The sequence below is a fragment of the Diospyros lotus genome, chromosome 10 (genome assembly GCF_014633365.1).
Source record: "Diospyros lotus cultivar Yz01 chromosome 10, ASM1463336v1, whole genome shotgun sequence".
Lineage (NCBI taxonomy): Eukaryota > Viridiplantae > Streptophyta > Magnoliopsida > Ericales > Ebenaceae > Diospyros > Diospyros lotus.
The window spans coordinates 34643286-34667147 of NC_068347.1; the positions used below are offsets into that span (position 1 = coordinate 34643286).

The 23862-nt window shown below is 38.7% G+C and overlaps 1 protein-coding gene across 1 annotated transcript; it reads left to right on the forward strand.

Annotated features, from left to right (window-relative positions):
• Positions 1-202: 202 nt before the first annotated feature.
• On the forward strand, positions 203-22719 carry LOC127810971 (aspartic proteinase 36). The gene is made up of 10 exons (XM_052350614.1): positions 203-660; positions 1596-1725; positions 1863-2110; positions 3648-3872; positions 12525-12687; positions 12780-12853; positions 14649-14736; positions 16853-16928; positions 21680-21751; positions 22199-22719. Exons 1-10 carry the CDS (start codon positions 395-397, stop codon positions 22342-22344), a joined length of 1488 nt encoding a protein of 495 aa, XP_052206574.1. The 5' UTR covers positions 203-394; the 3' UTR covers positions 22345-22719.
• Positions 22720-23862: the final 1143 nt, after the last annotated feature.

Sequence of the window (23862 nt, forward strand, 5' to 3'; positions counted from 1 at the left end):
TGTGAACAGAACAATTAAATTATAATTTTCATGTAACCTATTAAACGAAATATAGTTAAATCATCAATCTTGCTATACCTTAATACCACTAAGAAAACCAACAATACTTAAACTGAATGCCACAAAAAAACCTGAGAATTCCTCTTTGATTTTTTTATATAATTATCAAATCATTCATCAAAAGGAAAGAAAAGAAAGGAAAGGAAAGGGTATTTGGGGATTGAAATTGAATCCAGTCTGCAGTTAGGAATTTCCTTGGCGGAGTATAAGAAGGGAAGACCAAAGCGATGCGTCCACCATTCCCGCTTCTCTGCTGGTCGTTGGGTCCCCCTGGAAGGCGACCAAGATCAGGCCATCGGACCCGACCCATAACCCGACGACGCCCGCCGGCAAGATGATCGGTGCTGCCGCCGTTATCGTGAAATCGAGTGCATCGTTGACCGCTAAATCGCTGGCGCTGTTACTGGTGGTGCTGATTTGTGGTGCCTGTTCCACTACTGCTCCAGTGAGTGGCGGCGGAGTATTCGACGTCAGATACAAGTTTCCCGGCTCCAATCGCTCTCTCAGTGCCCTAAGGGAGCATGATGCGCTCCGCCACCTCCAGATGCTCGCCGGGGTCGACCTCCCCCTCGGCGGCACCGGCCGCCCTGACGCTGTCGGGTCTCTTCCTCCTCCTCTTCCTATATATATACGTGTGTGTGTGTGTGTGTGCGCGTGTGCGTGTGCGCGCGTGTATATACATATATGCTCGACTGTTGTTATTTTGTGGTGATTTCTGCCTTTGCCTGCGTTGTTACGAGGATTAATGCTACTAATCACGTATGAAACTTCGATTCTATGGTGGAAAAAATCAAAGGAAAACGATAAACAGTGGAAAAGGTAATTGGAAGGATTGAAGCGAAGTATATAGATATTTGTGGAAATATTTACTTCTGGCTTCATGAAAACAGTGTAAGGCTGCATACGGTGGAAAACTGTGATAGGGGCAGCCGTGTGGTGGATCCACAATGGAGGGAGTCTTGGTTGTCACGATTAATTTTGATTTATTATTCTTATCATTTATTTCTGTAAATTTTTTGTCTTTATTATTTAATGTCTTGAGAATTTCCAAGACTATCACACCGTAGTTGCTTGCTCAAAACAATTCAAAGGTGAATCATTTATCCCCTTGAAGGATATCTGAGCTCCACCGAAGGATTTAAGGATTCACTGTTTTATTTCAACCAAAGCTATTTTTTTGTGTCTGCCGTGATTATTATTATTATTATTATTATTTTTCTGTTTACCATCCTTCCATTGTTATCAGTATTGTAACTTTTCTGCATTGTGGTTCAGATGATTGACTGCTTCATAATATAGTGACATGCCCATAGGATTTATGTACAAGGGCCCACATACTTTACAGGTTCAAGGGGGCTGTTGCCCCTTCTAAAGGGGAGCAGACGTGCTCAAACGCAGGAGTAATGACATCAGTGGAGGCCTTTTTTGTTGGGCCTAATCCAATCATGCACACATTTTAGCGTGGAAGTGTGTATAATCAACACATATATGCTAATTTCTTTTGCACTTACCAGTAAAAATTCCAAATGTTGCAGGCTCTACTATGCTAAGATTGGCATTGGTACTCCTCCAAAGGACTACTATGTGCAAGTAGATACTGGAAGTGACATGATGTGGGTTAATTGCATTCAGTGTGAAGACTGCCCCAAAAGAGGCTATAATGGTGTATGATTCTCTTTATGCTTCTATTCATTCTTTATGATCTCAGCAATTCTCCACTGTTATTTCTCTAATATCTAAAATAACTTATTTACCTTGTTATATTTTTGAGACATTTTATAAACATTTGTTATCTCTGACAGCTGGAACTTACTCTGTACAATCCAAATGACTCCCTCACTGGACAATACATTTCTTGTGGTCATGAGTTTTGTTTAGAGATCAACAATCCTCCGATATCAAGTTGTGTTGCTAATGCGTCTTGTACATATGCTGAAGAATATGGAGATGGAAGCTACAGTACTGGGTACATTGTAGAGGATGTTGTTCAGTATGACCGAGTGTCTGGTGATCTCCAAACGAAGTCAGCAAATGGAAGTGTCATATTTGGGTATGTTTATATTTGAGTACTCTGATCTATTAGATGTCGTATATGTGTTGTGTTTTGTTTCCCTGACACTATTTTCTAGATATATTATTTTGAATATTCTATTTTCTCATTATCTATAGAACTAGTATAGCTGTTTAACTGGGAGTTTGAGATTAAGGAACTCGTGCACATGTACTTGGAATTTTTTTTGAAATCTCTGGGAAATCAGGAATTGTAATTAATGTTTCATTAAATAGCTCCCTTGCTGTTCTGCAGTTCCTAAATTTCAATTTCTTCTGTCAACTAGGTTAACATACATGAACTTCTACTGGCATTAATATAATGAACTCATGAAACCGATCAATGTGAAAGTTTACAATCAGCTAGATTATTGCATTGTGAAAGGGTTGGAGATCATGGAAATGGTGTTGCAATTTGTGTTGGATCTTGTGTGAGAGGGATGCTCAATTTGCTGTTGATTGCTACTCTGCAGTACCTTCCACCACAGGGGACATATTTCAAAGCAGGCCATCTGATTTGTTTGTTCTTCATGCAAACAAGTGTCACAAAATCTCTAACTCCTTGATTACCTGCATCTTGCTTTCTTTCTTCTTCCTGTAGTTTCTTGTACAGTTCCATTTTCTTGACATAAGGAAAAGAAAATGGCATACTATACATACATTTTGAAAAACATTCATTTTTCTTTCTTTCACTTTTCTTTCAAATAATAGTTTCTAAGTGGCATAAAGCTTGTTTTTGTGTATGTTGTAACTTGGTGTGTGCATGCACAGATTTTTATTCATGCAATCTTTTTTATTTTTCTGGTTTTCTTTATGCATTCTTTAAAATTTGATTTTTTGCCTTTTTTTTTTTACTTTATGTCAAGCTTGTTAAACTGGTCTTAAAGCTTCAATGAAACTTGGAGATTTACAAATAAAAAACGCAGATGTGCCAAAAAGGTGGAAGAGTTTGCTAATGACCATTTTTACTTCTAGAGATACAATCTGTGATTATTAAACATTGATATCTTCATATTCATTCCAATTCTGTGTGAGCTATTGTTATCTTCAAAATTTTATTCGCTTGTTAACTGAACATAAACACTTCTACTTTCTTTCTTTTCTTATTGATAATTTATCTTATTTTAAGAACTGCTATATGTGAATCTTTACCAAATCAAGTATAATTCTTTTATATGGATGGCCACTTAGTCTGTTGTTAAAAGAAATTTCATTGTATTTTACTTTAGGTTCTGATACATCTTGTAACTTTGCCATCTAAGTTCATTCTTCTTATCTGTATGCGCCGCTGCCGCCCCCCCTGCGCTGCCTCTCTTCTTCCCCCCTTTTATTCTTCTTGTTATGCTTTTCCACTAAGGTTCATTGAGGTGCAAGTGATCTCCATTTTTTAGTAACAAATTTAGACATGACAGAGAATTATTACCTAACTCATAATCAATGCTATGCATATTTTTTGGTTTCCATAATTTTAACTCATATGTTTAATAAATGACAATATTTCCTTCTTCATGTGTCATTTATGCAATGTTTCTCTGCAGGTGTGGTGCTAGACAGTCTGAGGATCTGGGATCATCTGAGGAAGCACTTGATGGTATACTTGGTTTTGGAAAATCAAATTCATCTATGATTTCGCAACTAGCTTCATCCGGGAGAGTAAGAAAAATGTTTGCACATTGCTTGGATGGTGTAAATGGTGGTGGTATCTTTGTGATCGGGCATGTTGTGCAACCAAAAGTTAATACAACTCCTTTGATTCCATACCAGTATGTATCATCTTGCTTTCTGACAAGGATAACAGTTTCTGCTTCCATTCTATTATATATATTTTTTTAAACTATGAATTCCATCTTATTAGCTTACTTTGTCTAATTTTGATGATTTTCTGTTGTTAGTTTATTTAGGATTATTTTTAGTTTTTTTTTTTTGGTTATCAGAAAAAAATTATCCCAAATGTAAATAGCCATGATATATAATTTTTAGGTGCTCTTCTCTTCAAACTATCTTTTATAGCTGATGGAAGGATTAATTTTTTTAATGCCTAACTGGCTTTGAAATAGACTGTTGTCATGTGGTTTTATAATTTTTCATGTTTTTATTTATTTGAGATTTTAGAAAGAGTGCCATGGGAGAGAAAAAATACTGGAAAGTTGCAAAGAACTACACCGTATGTGTTTTTATTGATGTGTTTAAGGTTCACATGCTCTCACTTTATAGATGAATTTTCCTGTTTATTAAATTTATCCACACACATCAAATAGAAAGCAGAGAGGACAACCTGTAAGCAAAAAGTAGAATCCTTTTTCAACCACAAAATGAGGGAAATGAAGAGCACTCCCCTAAGAAAGTGTGAAGTGGCTGCTACTGTTAAAAGTTTTTCTCTTTCTTTCTAGATGCTTCACACCACATGCCAAGGAGTGATGTTCCAAACTTTCTAAGGCTCCTTCTTGGACAATTACATATCCAAGAATGTAATAAATTCAAAACTACCATGCATTACCCAAATGACTCAGAACAATGCAAAAAAAAAAAAAAAAGAAAACACATCTGATGGGCTCTGAGCAATGTAAAAGTAAATGATCCAATGATTCTCCACCACCTTTTCACATGAAGCGCTAGTCAACAACAATGTGCCTTCTCCTTCCTAAATTACTGATAGTGAGGATAAAGCCATATGATACAGTTCCCCCCCCCCCCCCCCCCCCAAAAAAAAAAAAAAAAAAAAAAAAAACCCAACCTAGGGGTCATCATTCTCCAAATAGCCTTCCTAGGATAGCCATCCCCTCTGCCATAAGAGAGTATAACATAAAAGGACTGGCAGGAAATGTTCTCCTTGATGCGTGCTATACCCAAGTGTCCTCCTTTCCAGATTCTATTTAATCTTGGAGTGTCACAAAAAAAAAAAAAAAAAAAAAAAGAACGACAGTGAATTTAATTCTCTACTCTTAGAGATTATCTCAAACTTACCAAACCATACCTTCCTAAGTTTGGATGTAGAATCTCATAGAAAAACATCATTATTGCTATCCAACACAGATGTAAGACCCTATTTTGGGGCATAAGGTTGCCACGTAATTTCAGTGAGATTAAAATACCAAAAAGTGGGTTTGATGGTAAAATAAGTCGCCGAATCGACTGCATGGAATGCCCCAGAGTGTAAATGCCTAAAAAAAACGATAAGGTCTTGATGAGCGTTCTGAAATAGAATTTATGGTATTAAAAGAAATTGGAACTGAGATGGTTTTTGGTACAGCTAAAATACAATTATGATTTAGGCTGAAAAATTGAATTATCGTAGGGAACTTCCAGAAAGTCAACGGAACCCTAGGGAGGCTCCGGTTTTGCGTGAGGAATAACCCTGAGGTGGTTTCGGGATGAATCAATAGCCCCGTGAGGACACTGGGGCGAAATCGATCTTGTCGAGCAAATTCTAAATTATTAATTATGGATTTCAAGCATCGTAATGCAAATTAACTTGAGCATTAGGGGTGTATTTGCAATTAGAGAAATTCCAAAGTGAAATAAGGTTGAATTATAGGGATTAAAATTGCAATATAAATATAATATATATAATATTCATGTGTGTGCTCATGTGATGGCAAGGAGGAACAAAAAGGCATGCGCAATGGAGGCGTGGGAGGCGGCTTGCAGCACGATTGTCATGTGTGCGGGTGTGCTAGAGGAAGCTTCATGGCCGATTGAGTAGTGGCCAAGGCAATTTGAGGTGGTGGAGCCTCTATAAATAGGTGGAAGCAAATGAAGAAGTGAGAGAAGCAAATGTGAGTTGCAGAGAAAGAACTGACAGAGAGAAGGAGGAAATGGCAGCAAACAAAATGGCCGAGAGAGACTTTGAATGAGAGTTGTGCTTGAGAGAGAGAGGCCGATCGGTGGCGGCCCAAAGCAGCAAGCGACCATAGCTGCAAGTTTCAAGCGGCCATGGCCGCAAGCTTGAGTAGACAGGGGCAACGCAGGGGCGGCCACGATGGTCGTAGCACCTGGAAGCAGTCGACAGCTTCGTGCGTGGAGGCGCGGAACGACCGAAGTCAGCCATGGCAGCGTGTGTTAGTGCGGCTGTAGCCAGCCATGGCCGACCCGAAATGGAGCTTCAGCGCGCGGTGGTGGCTTGCAATGGTGGTGCATGCGTGCTTGTGGGCGGTGGACGGCGAGGGCGGCGGCGGCTAGTGGAGGCCGAGCATGCGCAGGAAGCAGGTGCATTGCAGGAGCAGGGAAGAAGAAGATGAATAGGAAGAGGAAGAAAGAAAAAAAAAAGAAAAAGAAAAGAAAAATAAAGAAAAAGGAAAAAGGGAAAGAAAATGGGAAAAATGTGAAGAAAATACCAGAAAATTCTAGGAAAATAGGAAATGGAGATTTATGATTATTCTGGAGATTTTGGAGAGAAAAATTATTCGGTCACTCGTTTCGAGGTGGTGCATGAAAATCGAGATGTCGCACAAAAATCGAGGTGGTGCGCGCGAATCGGGATTTGCGCGACAATTGAGGTCGGTCACGCATTTCGAGGTCTGGGCACGCATACCGAGGAAGCCTGAGATGCTAAGCAAATGTAAGTAAAATTTCCTAAAAAATTCCAGTAAATTAGGAATGTTATTTTATGTATTGTCATAGTGAAATATTTGAGAAAATAATTGAGAAATATTTTGTTTGAATTTATTGAGGAAAAATAAGAAGAAATAAGGAGAAAAATAAAGAAAATGCAAAAAATTATGGAAAATAAGTTTTAATGCTTATTTACATAAATATGATGATTAGGATGCTTTGAGATTTAAGTTGAAGTGACTTATGCGAATTTTGAGATTGACACACAAATCGAGACGATGCACGTAAATTGAGGCAGTCGCACCCTCGAGGTTAAAAGCACGCTTCTCGAGGCTTAAGCAGATTTCAAAGGTAAGCTCGTTTTCTCAAACTTAATTTATTTATGAAAGGTATTTTCTAAAAACGTGCCTTATTGTTTGAAATAGTATGCCTGTATGTTTGATATGATGTATGCTTCAAAGTATGTTTTGTCATGTTGACATGTTATGTTTCGATATGTTTTCACGTAGAGGCATCGACATGTTTTGTTGAGATGCATACATACATACATAAACGTTATGTATATGTTTAAGAGTACAGACAAGCAACGTCGGTTCAAATCGGTATGAAAGTTGTTACGTCGGCTCAGGTCGGCATGAAAGTTGTTAATGGCTTGTCGGCTCAAACGGCCAAGTAGTAAAGGACATTGTTGCATTTTGCATACGCGCATGCAAATTATAAATGTACCCTTATTTAGATGATTCATCATCTAACTTGAGTTTTCTCCCTGGAATATTCAAACGTTCCAGATGGAGATTGTAGCAGATACGAGGATGAATGAGGCATGAAATGACACTTAGCAAAGTGCATGATAAATGAATGATGTTATGTAGCCTATGTATTTAAGTTCTGCTACTTTGTATTCTGAATGTTTTGAAAGTCTGATGTAAGATATGATTTATGATTTGATGTTTGAGGAATGATAATGTATAACCTTATTTAGGGTTAATGTTAGTCAAGAACTTATGTTATGTATTAAGTTATGTTGAGAACTTATGTTCCACTGATGAATAGCCTTGTATTGAGGATTAAGTTCGAGAAGCGGTGATGTAAGAGTTGATTTATGATTAATGTTAAGATGTCATGTTTGATTCTAGCTTCCGCATTTGATGTATATGATGATTCTCTTTTGAGATAAATGTATGAAAATTTTGGGATGGATAAGAGCAATTATATGGTTTAGTCGTAGTTTTAAATAGAAAAAATTTATTCCCAGAATTGTCTCAGTTTATAACATGCCCGAGAAAGTGGGATGTTACAACAGAGATATGGAAAACCTTCCTAAGGGAGGCTGTGCTTGCACTGGCTTTCCTAACTGCACCCAAATTTATCAGCCTTTACATTCCTTCACTAACTATTTGGTTTAGCTCATGAATCTCTATAATACTTTTTGAGAAAAGGGTCATGAAACTAATATGCCACTGGTGTACCGAACCTACCAAAGACACCACAAACAGCATCGTGCATGAAGGTTATAATAGGGAACCAACACATGCAGGTGTAACAACTAGCATGTGCGCATGGGGGATAGTTTTGTAATCCACGTGCTGAGGGAATAATCTGCATGTGCAAGGGCATTTTGTTAGAGAGGGGCAGGGGAGAGATATAAATAGCTGAGAAGAAGAGGGAGAGAGTAGCTGTTTTTTTGGTAGAAGATTCGGGAGAGTAAGGGCCTCTCAAATGCCCTGGATTGTTCTTGTTTTCTTGCTGGAAATTACTGAAAACTATTGAGATTTGGTTACAAACTTGGTAACTATCAGGGATTCCACCAATTTGGTATCAGAGCCAGACCGATCTTCATGGTGAACTTAATGGAGAGAGTGGGTGAATTAGAGTCGAAGATGGAGGGCATGCAAAGTGGAGTCGAAGCCATGAGAGGCGACATCCAGGCAATGGAACTAAATGTGGTGATGATGGTGGAGCAGTTTGCTTTCATGCGAATGAAGTGGGACGAGTAGGAGCGAGAGAGGAAAAGCAAGACCAAGGAGCGAGAGGGACCCTCAGAATTCACCATGGATTCCAAAGTAACCCCTGGGATTTTGGGCGGTTGTGACTTGGAAGGAGGAATTGGAGGTGGGTATCGGTCGGAATTACGGGGAAGGAGGTTGGAGATGCTCATATTCGAAGGGGAGAATCCCGACGAGTGGATTTTCAGAGTTGAGAGGTATTTTGCGGTCAATCAATTAACCAAGGAGGAGAAGATCGAATATGCCGCACTGTGTTTTGAAGCTGCGGCTCTGGCTTAGTTTCAATGGGAGTCTAGGCGAAGAGGAATTCGAAGTTGGGAAGGCTTGAAGTAGGGAATTCTGGGCATGTTTCACTCCACTCAAGAAGGGTCGTTGGAGGAGCGTTTCTTGGCTCTTCGGCAAGAGGGAACTGTTAAGGAGTATAGGTTGCAGTTTGAGATGTTGGCGACATCTGTGCCAGATGTTTTGGAGGCGTTTTTGGAAGGCCAATTCCTAAACGGTCTCAACCCGGAGATAAGAGCGGAGATCAGAGTGCTGCAACCTCGGGGGCTTGATCGGATCATGGTGGTGGCACAAAATATTGAGGATAAGAATGTAGCTCTTCAGAATTGTTGTAAGGCGGCAAACCCACCAAAGAGTAGCTACACTTTGGCACCATCGATCACCACCCGATTGTCCCCGATGCCAGGGAAGAGTTCGGGTTCCTTCCAGAAGCCAGTGACCCAAGCAGGACCCAGGTATCACGCCTCTGGAAATGTTGGGAGCTTCCCTTTTAAACGCCTTAGTGAGGCTGAATGGAAGGCCAAGCGTGAGAAGGGCCTTTGCTTTCGTTGTGATGAAAAATATTCGATAGGTCATAGGTGCAAAAACAAGGAGCTCCAAGTTTTGATGATCTATGACGAAGAAATAGGCGAGGCAGTAGGAGAGGAAGAAACATTGTAGGTGGGTGATGAGGAGTTGGGACATGGGAGGGAAAGTGATCGAGTTGTCCATGAATTCGGTTGTGGGATTGACTACACCACAAACGATGAAGCTAAGGGGACACATAGAAGGGCGCCGGTAGTGGTTCTTGTGGATGGAGGAGCTACTCACAACTTCATAGCATCCGAGTTGGTGCAACGTTTGAGTTTGCCAAGGACAGATCAGAAAAGCTTAAAGTTTTTATTGGAGTAGCGAATGGTGAACCCGGAATATCAAAGATAGATGATGAAGTTGATGGGGTTTCACTTCGAGATACACTACCACCCTGAGTTAGAAAATAAGGCAGCGAATAGTCTTTCGAGAATCAGTCACCCGACAGCCCTATTAGCTCTAACGGTTCCAAAGGTGGTTCAACTAGACTAGTTGGCCCGAGAGGTGGAGAAAGACGCCTACTTACAAGGAATTATAAGGGAGTTACAGCAGAATCCGACTTCCCGATCAGATTTCCAGCTGGTGGGTGACCCAACTCCTTTACAAAGGGCGTTGTTCCTGCCTAAGGGTTCTTCCCTAATTCCATTATTGCTCCATGAGGGTCACAATAGAAGTGTAGGAGGTCATTTAGGGTTCTTGAAAACATACAAAACGAATTGCAGCGAGTGTGTTTTGGGCTGGTATGAAGCGCGGCATACGCCAATATGTGAGAAATTGTGATGTTTGCCAACAAAATAAGTATGAATCTTTAATGCCGGGGGGGTCTTCTACAACCTTTTTCTATTCCCGATCAGATTTGGGATGATATAGCCATGGATTTTATTGAGGGTTTACCAAGGTCGGGCCATATGAATTCTATACTTGTAGTGGTGGACAGACTCAGCAAATATGGACATTTTATTGGTCTCAAACATCCTTTCACAGCAGGAGTAGTGGCTGGGATTTTCGTCAAAGAGATAGTGAGGCTTCACGGCCTGCCTCGGTCTATTGTTTCGGATAGAGACAAGGTATTCATGAGTCATTTTTGGGAGGAGTTGTTCCAGCTCCAAGGTACTAGACTTCATCGTAGTACGACCTACTACCCACAAACAGACGAGCAAACGGAGGTCCTCAATAGGACCCTAGAGATGTACCTACGCTGTTTTGCATCATTGAGGCCTAAGGGCTGGTATATGTGGCTGCCATGGGCTGAATTGTGGTATAACACCTCATACCACACTGCTTCAAAGGTAACTCATTTTCAAGCAATGTATGGAAGGGAACCACCAGCTTTGATCAGATTTGACAAGGGAACTACAACCATGTCTGCAGTGGAACAACTATTGTTGGAGCGAGATCAAGCCCTGGAAGAACTCAAGAACCAACTGTCAAGAGCTCAAGCTATCATGAAGAGGGGAGCTGACCGAAAAAGAAGGGATATTCAGTTTGCTATGGGTGACCTCGTCTATTTGAAGCTAAGGCCCTACTGGAGGAAAACCCTGGCTGTCCATCCTAATGAGAAGCTGGCTCCTAGGTTCTATGGGCCATTTGAAATTGTGCAAAGGGTTGGGCCAGTAGCTTACAAATTGGCGCTACCAGAACACTGCCATATTCACCCTGTTTTTCATGTGTCACAGCTAAGGGAGGCAAGGGGAGAAGGGGGAGCAAGAGTGGATATTCCACACCAACTGAATGCAGATTTAGAGATGAGGGTTGAACCTGAAGGCTGAAGCGGTGCTGGGAGTTCGGCCTAGAAGAGGTACTAATTTGCGTGGGCTGGATGTCTTGGTCCAATGGAAGGGTTTACCCCCATTAGAGGCAACGTGGGAGCCCTACAATATGATTTAGCAACAGTTTCCTACTTTTCACCTTGAGGACAAGGTGAAAGTGTGGGAGGGGAGTAATGATAGGCCACCGGTGTACTGGACCTACCAAAGATGCCACAAACAGCAGCATGCATGAAGGTTAGAATAGGGAATCAACACATACAGGTGTAACAACCAGCATGTGCTCGGGGGGGGGGGGGGGTAGTTTTGTAATCCACATGCTGAGGGAATAATCTGCATGTGCAAGAGAATTCTGTTAGAGAGGGGCAGAGGAGAGGTATAAATAGCTGAGTAGAAGAGGGAGAGAGTAGCTATTTTTTTGGTAGAAGATTCGGGAGAGTAAGGGCCTCTCAAATGCCCTGGATTGTTCTTGTTTTCTTGCTGGAAATTATTGAAAACTATTGAGATTTGGTTACAAACCTGGTAACTATCAGGGATTCCACCAGAAACAAACTAAGTTTGTGAATACCAAGTCCATGTCCAGACAGAAGTTTTCATATCTTATTCTCGTTTATTAGATGATGCTAGAATTCATCTCCAATGCCACCCTCAATAAGTTTCTCTATAATTTCTTGTATTTGTTGACCACAAATACAAAGGTGTAAAACTATTTTAGATAAATAGGGATGCTAACCAAACTACTTGTAATGAGAGTGAGCATATTACCTTTTCAAATAGGCAAGTTTCATGTCAAAATTTTTAACTATCCCATCCTGAGAAGCTTTAGATTTAAAAGAACCAAGGAGAAGTACTAAATAAGAGGACGGGAAGATGCACAAATGTAATTGTTGGGAATTGATCAAATTAGGTGGTTAAGTGAGATTCAAGTGTATTTAAGTTTAACCCTAAAAGTAATCATTTAACAAATTAAAAAAAAAAATAAATGCATTTAAATTGAATGTATTATAGGTCAAAACAAATATTCTACTAGATTATGAAGCGCTTTTGTTGTTGGTCTGTCTTGCAGAGGAAAAAAAACTGTTGTTTCTCTGAATGTTGATGGTCTCTGCTATCTTGTCTCATGCATCTTGCTTTCTGTCTCTTGCATACTTTTTGGATGTATAATATTGTGGTCTCCTCAATGATGTTTTTTGATGTGCACATGCTTACGTTGAACTAAATTGTGTTAAATAAATCTTAGGCCTCATTACAGCGTCCATATGACAGCAGTTGAAGTCGATCGTGATTTTCTCAATCTTCCAACAGATTTATTTGGGATTGCAGACAAGAAAGGGACAATAATAGACAGCGGTACAACTTTGGCTTATCTTCCTGAAGTGATTTATGAGCCACTTGTGAGAAAGGTATCTTATATTTTGTATTTTTGCTTCTCAGTGACATTTATCAGCAGGAAATTTCAATGAATCCTCACATTTGCTTTATAATTTTCTATTAGATCCTCTCGTGGCAGCCTGATTTGAAACTGCAGACTGTTCATGAGCAGTATACCTGCTTTCAATATTCTGACAGGTATAATTATGTGGCACGCTCAATTTGTAGTTTGTTCCAAAAGAGATATCTGCCATTGATTATCATTTTCTAATATAGATGTGTGCTTTGTGCGTAAAATTTATTCCTACATCCAAATGTGAGGTTTACACGGTGTTGAACTTTCATGTGTGCCAAACTTGTTAAATACATAAGCAAAGTTCAGATTCCCCCCATCCCTCTTATGGGGAGATTGCATCATTGATTAGCTCCACTCCTCTATTTAGTGTCTCACAATGCTGATCATTTCTCCTGGAAAGCAAGAGGGATACTTATCTTCTCTTATAAGACAATGAAATGAACACTTTATCCATGATGAATCTCGCAATGTATTGCTGATTAATCAGTTATGCAGGGTATTTTTGTTCATATCTGGTGGTATTCCTCCAGGATGCAATAGTTGGTTGCTTGTTTGTACACTGTAATTGTTATACATATAACGAAATTTAACGTGACATACTCCTATCTTTGAAAGGCCATGCAACGAGAATTTTCCAACTTGAGATTTTACTCATTTTAACTTCTGCTTTAAGTATTAGAAAAATTTTATTGCCACTTCTGGGAAACTATGTAATATGGGCAATTTTATTTGTGTGGCCAACTGTACGTACTTATACTTTTGTTCTGTTTTTCTGTAAAGTATTACTAGCTCAACTATTTTGAACCATTGGATCAACCTTTGCATGGAATGTTTTATATCTTTTCTGAATTCTCCTTTTATATTTTGTTTCCTAGTATGTTTAAAATGAAACTATGAACCCTTGATGATTTAGATAACTGTGCTCTACTTCTATACAAGGAAAGATTCAACTCTATGCTAGATTTGTTGTCAAAGTCTCCTCTTACTTAAAATCTTCCTAATCTATTGGAGAACACTCCTCTTTTGATCCTGACATTAAAACCTAGCCAAATTGTACCCATCATGTTGCTTAAATGGCTGGACTAAAGATGGAAATTTTGAATGAGAGCTATGTGGCTGAATTGGCTGCTTGTTTTGGCCCCACTAGCTGCCACCTTGAGGGTCTCTTAGACTCTTTTAGTGCTCTTCAAAGAAGGTTCCTAGGTTTCTAAAGAGGGGCTACCTGTGGTGGAAGTTTGGAGTTTATGAGGAGTATGCCTTCATTTGTGCATTCCAAAAGGAAAAAGAAAATACATGCATACATACATACATACATACATACATACATACATACATATATGTGTGTGTGTGTATACCATTCGTTAACAAAGTCTGGGAAATGAAGTGGATTTTGCAGTGACTTCAAGACTAAACAAAACTTCACATATCTTATAGTCTAATGCCTAATAGCCTTATTTTACAGCATTGTCAATTCTATGCTCATATTGGATCATTTTGATAATCATTATGTTTTTTATTTACAAAAGTTGCTATGATAGTGTTATTGCGGTGGCTTCATTTGGTTGAGGATGTTGAATGTCTTTTTTGCGCCACTTATGGTGGAAGCTTGTTCTTGCTTTATTTTTTTTATTTTTTGTTCCTTCTGTTTCTTTTTTTATTTTTTCTTCTTTTCCTTGTACCTGACTCTCTTAAGGGGTCCTCCATATCTCTTTAAAGATTATATCCTCTGTTTGACGGACCATCCATGGAAAAAATCCAGGAAATAGAGTGGGGAATGAAATTGGATACTGAAGCACTAATATGCTTATTGCAAAAAATATTGCTTGGAGTTCTGTGCTATTCTGAAATCTAGCAGTTGTTGGAAGCTCTCTCTTACTGGAAGTATTATATTAAAATTTTTCCTACAATATACTGCAGCATTGATGATGGTTTTCCCAATGTCACTCTGCATTTTGGAAGTTCCCTTTTGTTGAAGGTTTATCCGCATGAGTATCTATTCGCCTTTGTAAGTACTGTGTGCTACATAAGTTTCCTATTGGCATAGTTATTGTTTTTTAATTTCTTTTCACTATGCTTTGAGTATACTTATTTCTAAAATATCATTATGCTTCTTTTTATTTATGATGCCAAGAATATGAGTTAAAAATTTTTACAAGTCCACCAGCTTATGTGCAGTGACTATTTTCTTATGCTGTCACTGATTGTTACCTTTAACTGATAAGCACCAAGTTAACACCCTTATTTGGATGGGAATGTAGCAAACAGGAGTAGGAGTAATGGTTCAAAGGAATTAACTTCACCTTGCCAAAAAAAGAAAAGAAAAGAAGACCCAACTCTAATGATTAATGGAGTTTCATTAGGAAGAAATTTTACTTTGTGTAAGAAGGAAAAAAATCATTCCCTTGCTATAGGGTTGTGTCATGAAGGACATCTGGCATAAAATTTTGTCACATCGTTTTTTTGCATGGATTTGTATTATCCATTTGATTCTTAGAAATCAATTGACATTATGAATGTCGTGCCACCGACCTTAACTTAGTTAGGATAAGGTGCAATTGATGATTGTGTAAGAAGAAAAGAAAAACGACAAACTATGTTGTTGTGGTGTCGGATAAATTTCTCAAAGTAACACAAGAATAACCTTCATTTTGGGTATGTGGAACACAAAAATGAAGGGCTATATACCCTTAAAGTGGACTTTGGATAAGTTTCCCAAAGTAACACAAGAATAACTTTCATTTTGGGTATGTGGAACACAAAAATGAAGGGCTATATACTGTTAAAGTGGACTAATTTTGAGCAAAGAATAATGTATCTTGACTATGTTTGTACATTGTTACATGTCTTGGAAAAAATGGTTTGAAATGGGTTTGGAAGGATGAGAAGTTGTGTTTAAACTATAGTGAGATGTTTATAAATATTTTAGAATGTTTATAACACATTTTAGATCAAGAATCAAGGGTTAAACACCAGAAGAATACAAGATTTTTCAAGAAAACATTTTCTGTTTTTCAGTTCCAGCGGATTTATTTGAAAATAAGGGTGTTCTATTTCAAAACAGAAGTGGAAAATCAGACTAAAAAGGGGCTTATTATGAAATAAAAATAGTCCCATCTTGAAATAGAAATAAAAAATGTGAACCAGAAAGGTCAGATTTTGAAATAGAGTTTAAATATTTCAAAATAGTGTCCAGGAGATTTATTTCGAAGTAAAGGAAACCTATTTCAAATAAATAGTTAGTGTGCAGAAAAATGAAATTTTCCAAAAAATCCATCAACTTTGAGAAATTATTTAAGGGGTCAAACAAAGTCAAAATAACCTGAATTTTGATATGCTGCAGCGCTTTGAAAGATGAATGTGGTGACATAATTTGTAATTTTTGGAGAAGATATTTGATTGGTCAATTAATTAAATCATGAAGGAGTGTTTTTGGGACTGTGTAACAAGTAACAAGCCACAATTGACCTGAATGATAAAATTAGTCTTGCAACCTTAGGAAGGGGCTTTCATAGACTAAATGGGGTTCTTCTAAGTATGGAAAAGAAATAAGGTTTGATCATATGCTTCGAAAATAAATTCAAACACCCTTAAATTAAGTAGTGAATAATCAGAATGAAATTTAAGGGTTCTGCTGACTAGAGTTTAGAGTTAAATTGCTAACTTAACCAAGTTAATGGTTGAAGAATTCAGAGATGGCTTGGTTGGGTTAAATTACCTCTATTGTCAGGAGGGAAATTAAATAAATTATTGAAAAAAATTCTACCTCCATCACTTGTTCATTTTCCATATTTTGTGATTAACAGCTGAATATGGATTGCCTTCGGAAATCTTTGTCACTCTTCCATAATGGTCCAGCCATTATTTTGAACCTGAGGCTAATTTGTGTGGAAAAGCATTCTTGTTGGTGTTATTTCCCTCTTTGCAGATTCTTTAGCCTTGAGATTTTTTTTTTTTTGTCCTCAATGGCTGAGAAATTGACCTTTGTTGGACATGGCCAAACGTCTTGCCTTTGTCTCATTAAATTTATCAATTAAACTGTCTCAATCATTTCACGAATTTACTCACCAGGTCCTGCATCTGTTACTGTTCATAGCATTTTGAAACTATCGTGATATTTGCAGGAAGGTTTATGGTGTATCGGTTGGCAAAATAGTGGAACGCAATCCAGAGATTGGAAGAACCTGACTCTTTTGGGAGGTATGCAAATCTATTTACAAGCTTGCTACCCTTTCTTTTTAAAAGTCTAAAAATACCTGGGAAAGATGGTAGGTTAAAATGCCTGTAAAATTTGCAAATTATTCTTAATTGAACTTTGACTCATTTAGTATAAATCAAATTGGGGTTTGGAAAAACAAGGCTTATTGTTTGATAGGGCTTCTCCTATCCCTGGATATTAAAGTTTTTCTTTTTTCATTCTACCAACCTGTATGTTTCACTCAACTCTCACTATGAGTTACTTATTATCATCATCGACTACATTTTATCCTAACCAAGTTAGGGTTAGTGACACAGCATTCATAATATCAATCGACTTTTAAAAATTACATGAACATTACCAATCCCTGCAAAAAGGACAATTTAACAAAATTTTATGTCGGATGCTCTTCCTAATGTGACCCTCTAGGGCAGTGACATGACCCTAGGGTTTAGCTAGGGTCTAGGAAGGAATTTGGATAAGAGTTTGAGGAAGATAGAGCGAAGAAGAGGGCAAGGATGAACATAATAGAATTGAGGGAGAGAGATAATAGCCGTGGGGAGTATTGAGAGAGGGAATTGAGATTCAAATCATTCATTGAGCTTCATTTCTCTAACTACTCAAGCCTATTTATAGGCTTACAATTGAAGATGCTAACAACAACAACATAAAATGCAACTAATAAGGAAAACATATGACATGCATTACTAATATATCCTTGGGGTTTCTTGGGGTCGTGACAATCTCCACACCTTCAAACAATTCTTGTCCCCAAGAATTGACAGCTGTTGACCCCATTCTTCAGCCGATTCCAGCCTTAACAATCTGGTTTCTTTTTCGCATTTTCTTGTGCTTATCTCGTACCTTCCTTTTCTTTTGCCTTACTATGTCTTTTTCTTCAACAACATCAGTTCTATGACTTGCTGCAACAGCAAGTCCAGCCATCCCCCTCTTCCTGATTTCCATTGAGAATGGTTCCAATCGATCCGTTATAGCTGCAACCATATCATTTCCAATCATAGAAATGAATTCCAACTTCGTTGTAGGCCAAAATCGGATTCGGCATTGCAACTCTCCAACTGAAAGAGGAATAAACAAAACAGCAAGAGTTTTGTTCCCCTCAACAAAAATTTCTTCCAAGCACAAGCAACCTCCGTTAATCTCTAACCAACCTTGAATTGTACTCCAATGGGCATTCACTTTAATTAAAGCACCGATTCTCTCACCATTGTAATCTTCAAACTCCGAGGTTGGTGTAGTCATATCCTCTCCCTTCTTCACAGCCTCTTCTCCTTCCTTATCTTCAATAGAGACTTCTTGGACCTCCATGTCAACTATCCCTTCGCCAATAGCTGAACTTTTGAACCGTGTGGTAGCAGCCTCCTTTTCCCTCTTCTTTTGAACCACATGGTTGTTCTCCTGCTTAGTTAGTTTCAATTGCTCATTTTCTACTAGAATTAACACCTGTAAATGATCTACACCCTTTGAAGTAACAAGAAGATTATCACTCACAGCAACTGCAAGATTGTGCAAGTCCTCAGCCTCCTGCTTCTTCCTTTGGGCCAAGTCCTCGTTGCATGGCTGTCTTTCATCATTGGCATGGAACCTATCTGTGACGACAACCTCATCTTCCGAAGCTACTCCATCAGCTTCCTGCAAATATAAGCTGTGATTTTTGCTGATATCCATGTCCGATCTCTCGTTATTGCTAGAGTTTTCAGTTATAATTGGCTGGTCCAGCTCCATATTTTTCTCAGATTCCTGCTGGTCATAATTTGCATTCTTAGGGGCTCCTTTAATCTGTTTGCTGCTCTCCGTAGATTCAATAGGCTGCAGCCCATGCTTCCTAAAGATGGCTTCCAAGGTGAGTTCCTGCAACCTTGCTTTCTCGGCTGCCTCTTTCACGGTTGCAGGCATCATCATGTTGACCATTAACCTCAGTTTGCCCTTCAAACCACTAACAAATCTTGATATAAAATAGTGCTTCGTCAGAGCTGACTGATCACTCCACAATAGGGACCTTAACTCCTCAAATCTTTTCCAATAATTTGCCACCGATCCCTCCTAACTTAATTTGTTGAACTCCTCAGTCATCTTAATTGCGTTCTTCTTCTTCTTCTTCTTCTTCTCTAATTGGTCATGTAAATTTCCAGCAAGATTAGTCTCCTTGGCCTTCCCTTCTCTAGGCATTGGGGCATGACGGGGAGTGAGGGAAGATGAACCTCTTACCTAAATTTGCAGTCTCAAGGCTGGCAGTTCCTCTGTCTCTTGCAAGCCATAGGTCATAGGGAGGGTGCCATGTTTGGGTAGACTTGGATCAGCAGCCTGGGGAGGAAAATATGGTGACAGCATGTTGAACATGCTGTTGATCCGTTGGACATGTTGCTCCATCATCTTCTAATGCCTCTCCAAGTCTTTCTGCACTCTTTCTTGAGAGGCAGCTAGTCCCCAACGCATGTTTGCTTTGCTGGTTGCATTATCCTCCCAGCTGTGGGTCATTGCCTTCTGCGTGACCTTATATTCCCTAGCTTCAGAATTCCACCTCTTAAAATGATCAACAGCCTCATAAAATTGATTTTTCATAGGTTATTGTTCTGTACAATCTTCCTTAATCTCTGATTCAGACCAACCTCCAAAATTCAGCTGTTGCTGCTGCCTTCGATAGTCACGTGATATTAATTGCCACCAAGAATAATCTTCTGGTTCGATTCTTCTTCGTCGAACTTCTTGAATTTGTCGGAATTTCAAGAATCATTGCCCAATCCATTTCGTCACCTGCGGTGGTTTGACCATCCCAATTCCGAGCTGCAAAGCTTGAGTAATGATGCAGTAGCTGAGAATTAGTTGCTACAATTCCGCCTTCTAATAATCTGCTTCACCTACTATTTCTGAACCCTACTGCTCCTGCCTTTCGCCTCGATCACATGCAGCGAGTTTGCTGGAATCAAACTGATTTAGGCTAGCCCCAACGGAGTCGGCACCCAATCACCGTCCAACGTCTTGCTTTTGAAAGCAACTTCCGCTGCGTAACTCCTCCTTACTTGATTTGTTTTCGTCACTGAGAGAAATAGCCTATGGCCGCATGCAGATCACGGTCCTCCTGTTCCGTGTTCGATTCACAACAGATTCAAGATTGCGCAGACTCGACCGCGATCGTTGTAGCCTTCGATCGCTTCAATCTGCTTCTTTTTGATGCCTTAGTCTACTTCAGTCGTGCCTTAACTACTCGCCCAATCACCGTCCACTAGCTTCGTAATCACCGGAATTTCACTTATCTCTGCCTTGGCTCACAATTGTCAAAATTTGCTTCACTTAGATCCACTGAGATCTGGATCCACTTTGCCTCCAATTTTGGACTTGATTAACTCAATTAAGTCAGCTGGAAATTTCCCCAGACCGAACCACATTGTTCAACGATCGTTACTTCCTCTTCCAACTTTACCCTAGTTTCGTCATTGGAACTCACGAAGTAGCCTCGATCAGATTCCGCAGCCTAGTGTCTGACTCGCCTGCTGCTACCGGATTCTGTAATAGGCTTCAAATTCTGAGAATCAACCTCCATCGGAATTTGCTGCTCCGAATCTGAATTCAACTATTAAAGTCTCCACAATCACAGCCGAGGAATGATTGGCTCTGATACCAATTGACATGACCCTAAGGTTTAGCTAGGGTCTAGGAAGGAATTTGGATAAGAGTTTGAGGAAGATAGGGCAAGGATGAACAGAACAGAATTGAGGGAGAGAGAGAATAGCCGTGGGGGAGTATTGAGAGAGGGAATTGAGATTCAAATCATTCATTGAGCTTCCTTCCTCTAACTACTCAAGCCTATTTATAGGCTTACAATTGAAGATGATAACAACAACAACATAAAATGCAACTAATGCAACTAATAAGGAAAACACATGACATGCATTACTAATATATCCTTGGGGTTCCTTGGGGTCATGACAGGCAGTACTTTGGTAGGAAATAAGTGAATTAAATAAATCATATTCTTGTTTTGTAAAAAGGCTGTTGCCACGACATGAACCTCTGACCATCTAGTCATGAAGGAGTAACATTACTGTTGCTACCAAGTCTTTGTAATAATGCAAAAGAAATAGAGAAAATTAGGACAGTAGAGTTACAGGCCACAAAGTCCAGTCGTAGCACCACCTCCAAAAGGTGATAGTGACCTTCCAGATGAATGCATTTTGAGTTAGATGCTTGCATTGTTGCTTCTTGCTCTAGCAAGACAATAAAGATAATAAGGTCTTGTCCTGCATTCATATTGGTATTCAAGTTAGATTGACAGCTGTTCAATGGAACATGAAATTGATGATATGCTAGTTGCAGGAAACTCAGAAGGAAAGAAACTCCAAAATATATATGAATGAGTATCCAAAAATAATAACATTCATGAGAATAACAATAGAGGCAAAAAATGCTCCCCAGTATTGTAATCTTTACAAGAGACATTTACTTGTTAACTCCTGATTTAGCAACCTGCTGTTGGTAAATATTATGTTCTGAACCTTGAACTCTAGCTTTTTCATCTTAGTTATCGTGAGATTCTGTATCTTACTTCTCTTGTAATACTGTATCTCACTTTTCTTGTAGCTCATTATTTTTTCTAGTCTTAACGCAAATTACATGATGTCATTCAAGCTGAAAACATGGTTGAGTAGTGCACCTGATTGATGATATTTCTCCTTTCAGAACAGAGACTCATTTAGTCCTTCTAAAACCTTCATCATTTACTTGATTTCTGCAGATTTAGTTCTGTCAAGTAAGTTGATCTTGTATGATCTTGAGAATCAGGCCATTGGATGGACTGAATACAACTGTGAGCATTTTCATCTTTTTCATTTTCCCTGTATATTAAATAATCTTCCTGATATTTGTTTCTACTCCCAAATAATGTAATTATGAGCATTTTCATCTTTTTCCTTTTCCCTGTATATTAAATAATCTTTCTGATCTTTCCAAATATGTAAGTTGCTTGGATTTCTATGAATTGTTAATTTTGACTGTAGCTTTTAATTATTTCAATCTGTGCATTGATCCTCTTTTTTATCCATTTTTACATGAAATTTCTTGATTATTTTCAATTCATACATTTATCATCAAAATGACAGATTTTAACTCCTGTTTGCATCTTAAAATGTTGTAAAATAAATTGAAGTTTATGACAATCTGAAAACTGCTTAAAACAAGGTGTTTATCTTTGCTTCATTTCTTTTTTCCTTTTGTTGTTTTTCTTCACTTTTGACTTCTTTATCATTGATTTCAGGCTCTTCAAGTATCAAATTACAAGATGAAATGACTGGATCAGTACATCTAGTAGGTGCTCATTACCTGTCATCTGCTTGGAGTCAGAGCTCCCAAAGGGCTATAATCTTCTTGTTGATAACTGCTCTGCTGCATGATTTAGTTTAGTGAAGCACTGCCAGTAATGGGTAATACCAGTTGCAAAATAATCAAAAGAAGCATATCAAACAATGAAAGAAAGTCATTAAAATACATGATAAGTGGGTGATTGACTATGGTTGCATGTATAGTATTTTCCTGACAACCAAGACATGCTAGGCTACCATCATGGTATTAAACATGCAAATTCAGCCTCCTTTTTGTTTGTTTATTTATTTTTTTTCCCTTCTTTCCGGAGGTAATTTTGGTTTAAGTTTCTATAAGTATAGGTGATTATTTAGAAACAAGATTTTTTACCGCCGGAGGCAATATATGTTGTTTACTGAAATGTACATGCTATTTGTATATATGCTAGTGTTCATCATAGTTAATAACATTTTAATATTCTTGTGCTGTTCCTCAACTCTTTGTATCAGTAGCAATTATCAAAATTAGGTATGTAGGTTGTTTTCATTGGTTTCTAGCTATCTACACTCTTAATATTTTTCTTTTTTGGATTGCTTTGAAACTATAAATCACATATATTAGCTTTATGTTCCATTTCTTGGCAAATTTATTGTGCCACCACAGTTGATTCTGTGAGAAATGACAGTGCCTAGTCTGACACTTGCACATTAACAAGTGTACTTAACATGAACATGGTGGTAACCTAGTACCTTAATTGGATCGAATATTTGGAGTAGATGTCAGCAACACCTTTGACTGAGTAGGCCTTATGTTGCTATATTATGATGTTCTGATGTAAACCCATTGAACAACCTATACTTGTAAGTGAGACCTAGTGAAGATAAATAAATAAAGAATAAGCTAAAAAATATACTATCAATTTAATAATGCTCTTTAATTCTCTTATTTTATTTTCTTCAATTTGCTGTCTTCTGGTGTTGATGCTGGCCAAGCCTGGTCAGTAAACATTCATATCATTCATGAATAGTACCTGAGGGCGAGCCTTGTAGCAACTATAAGCTTGCTCCTTTGCGAATAGAAGGTCCCTAGTTTACGATATGGAAACCGCCTCTTTGCAAAGCAAGGGTAAAGCTGCATACCCTTGCAACTCAGGACCCCTCATGTCCTGGGGACAACCTTTATTATTCATGCATAGTACCTGAACTAAGGTGGGCCTGCTAGTTACTTTTGCTTTCATGGTTACTGGAGTTCCTTGTTCATTGCCTCTCTTCTGAGGGTGTTGGTAAAGCCCCCTTTGAGCGCTTGGGAAGCCACCTCTTCACATTGGGTATTAGTAATGGTGATACCCTCCCGAGCTGGTGCATGGTGCCCTTAGTTTTTATACGCGCATGGACCTGAAATTTGAAGTAACTTCATACTGATGCTGCTTTAGAAAATTTGCGTTGCTCTAAGGTCCCATGTTACATTGGGGTGTTTGTCAATTGTTGCATTTTATAAAAGCTGTTAGATGTGCTATTCATTATCACAGGTGTTGCCTTTTTGTGGTACTTCTATGTTAAAATGGTGGCGATCTTGAAAATTGGCACATTTTTGCCCAATTAGTCTCTGTACAGTGCTGTA

Excerpts from the sequence above, each read along its gene's own strand:
- LOC127810971 (XM_052350614.1), top strand. The coding sequence starts at position 395 with ATGATCGGTGCTGCCGCCGTTATCGTGAAATCGAGTGCATCGTTGACC. Across the intron at positions 12,688-12,779 it reads ATGAGCCACTTGTGAGAAAG|ATCCTCTCGTGGCAGCCTGA; the intron begins GTATCTTATATT and ends ATTTTCTATTAG. Across the intron at positions 16,929-21,679 it reads GAACCTGACTCTTTTGGGAG|ATTTAGTTCTGTCAAGTAAG; the intron begins GTATGCAAATCT and ends TGATTTCTGCAG.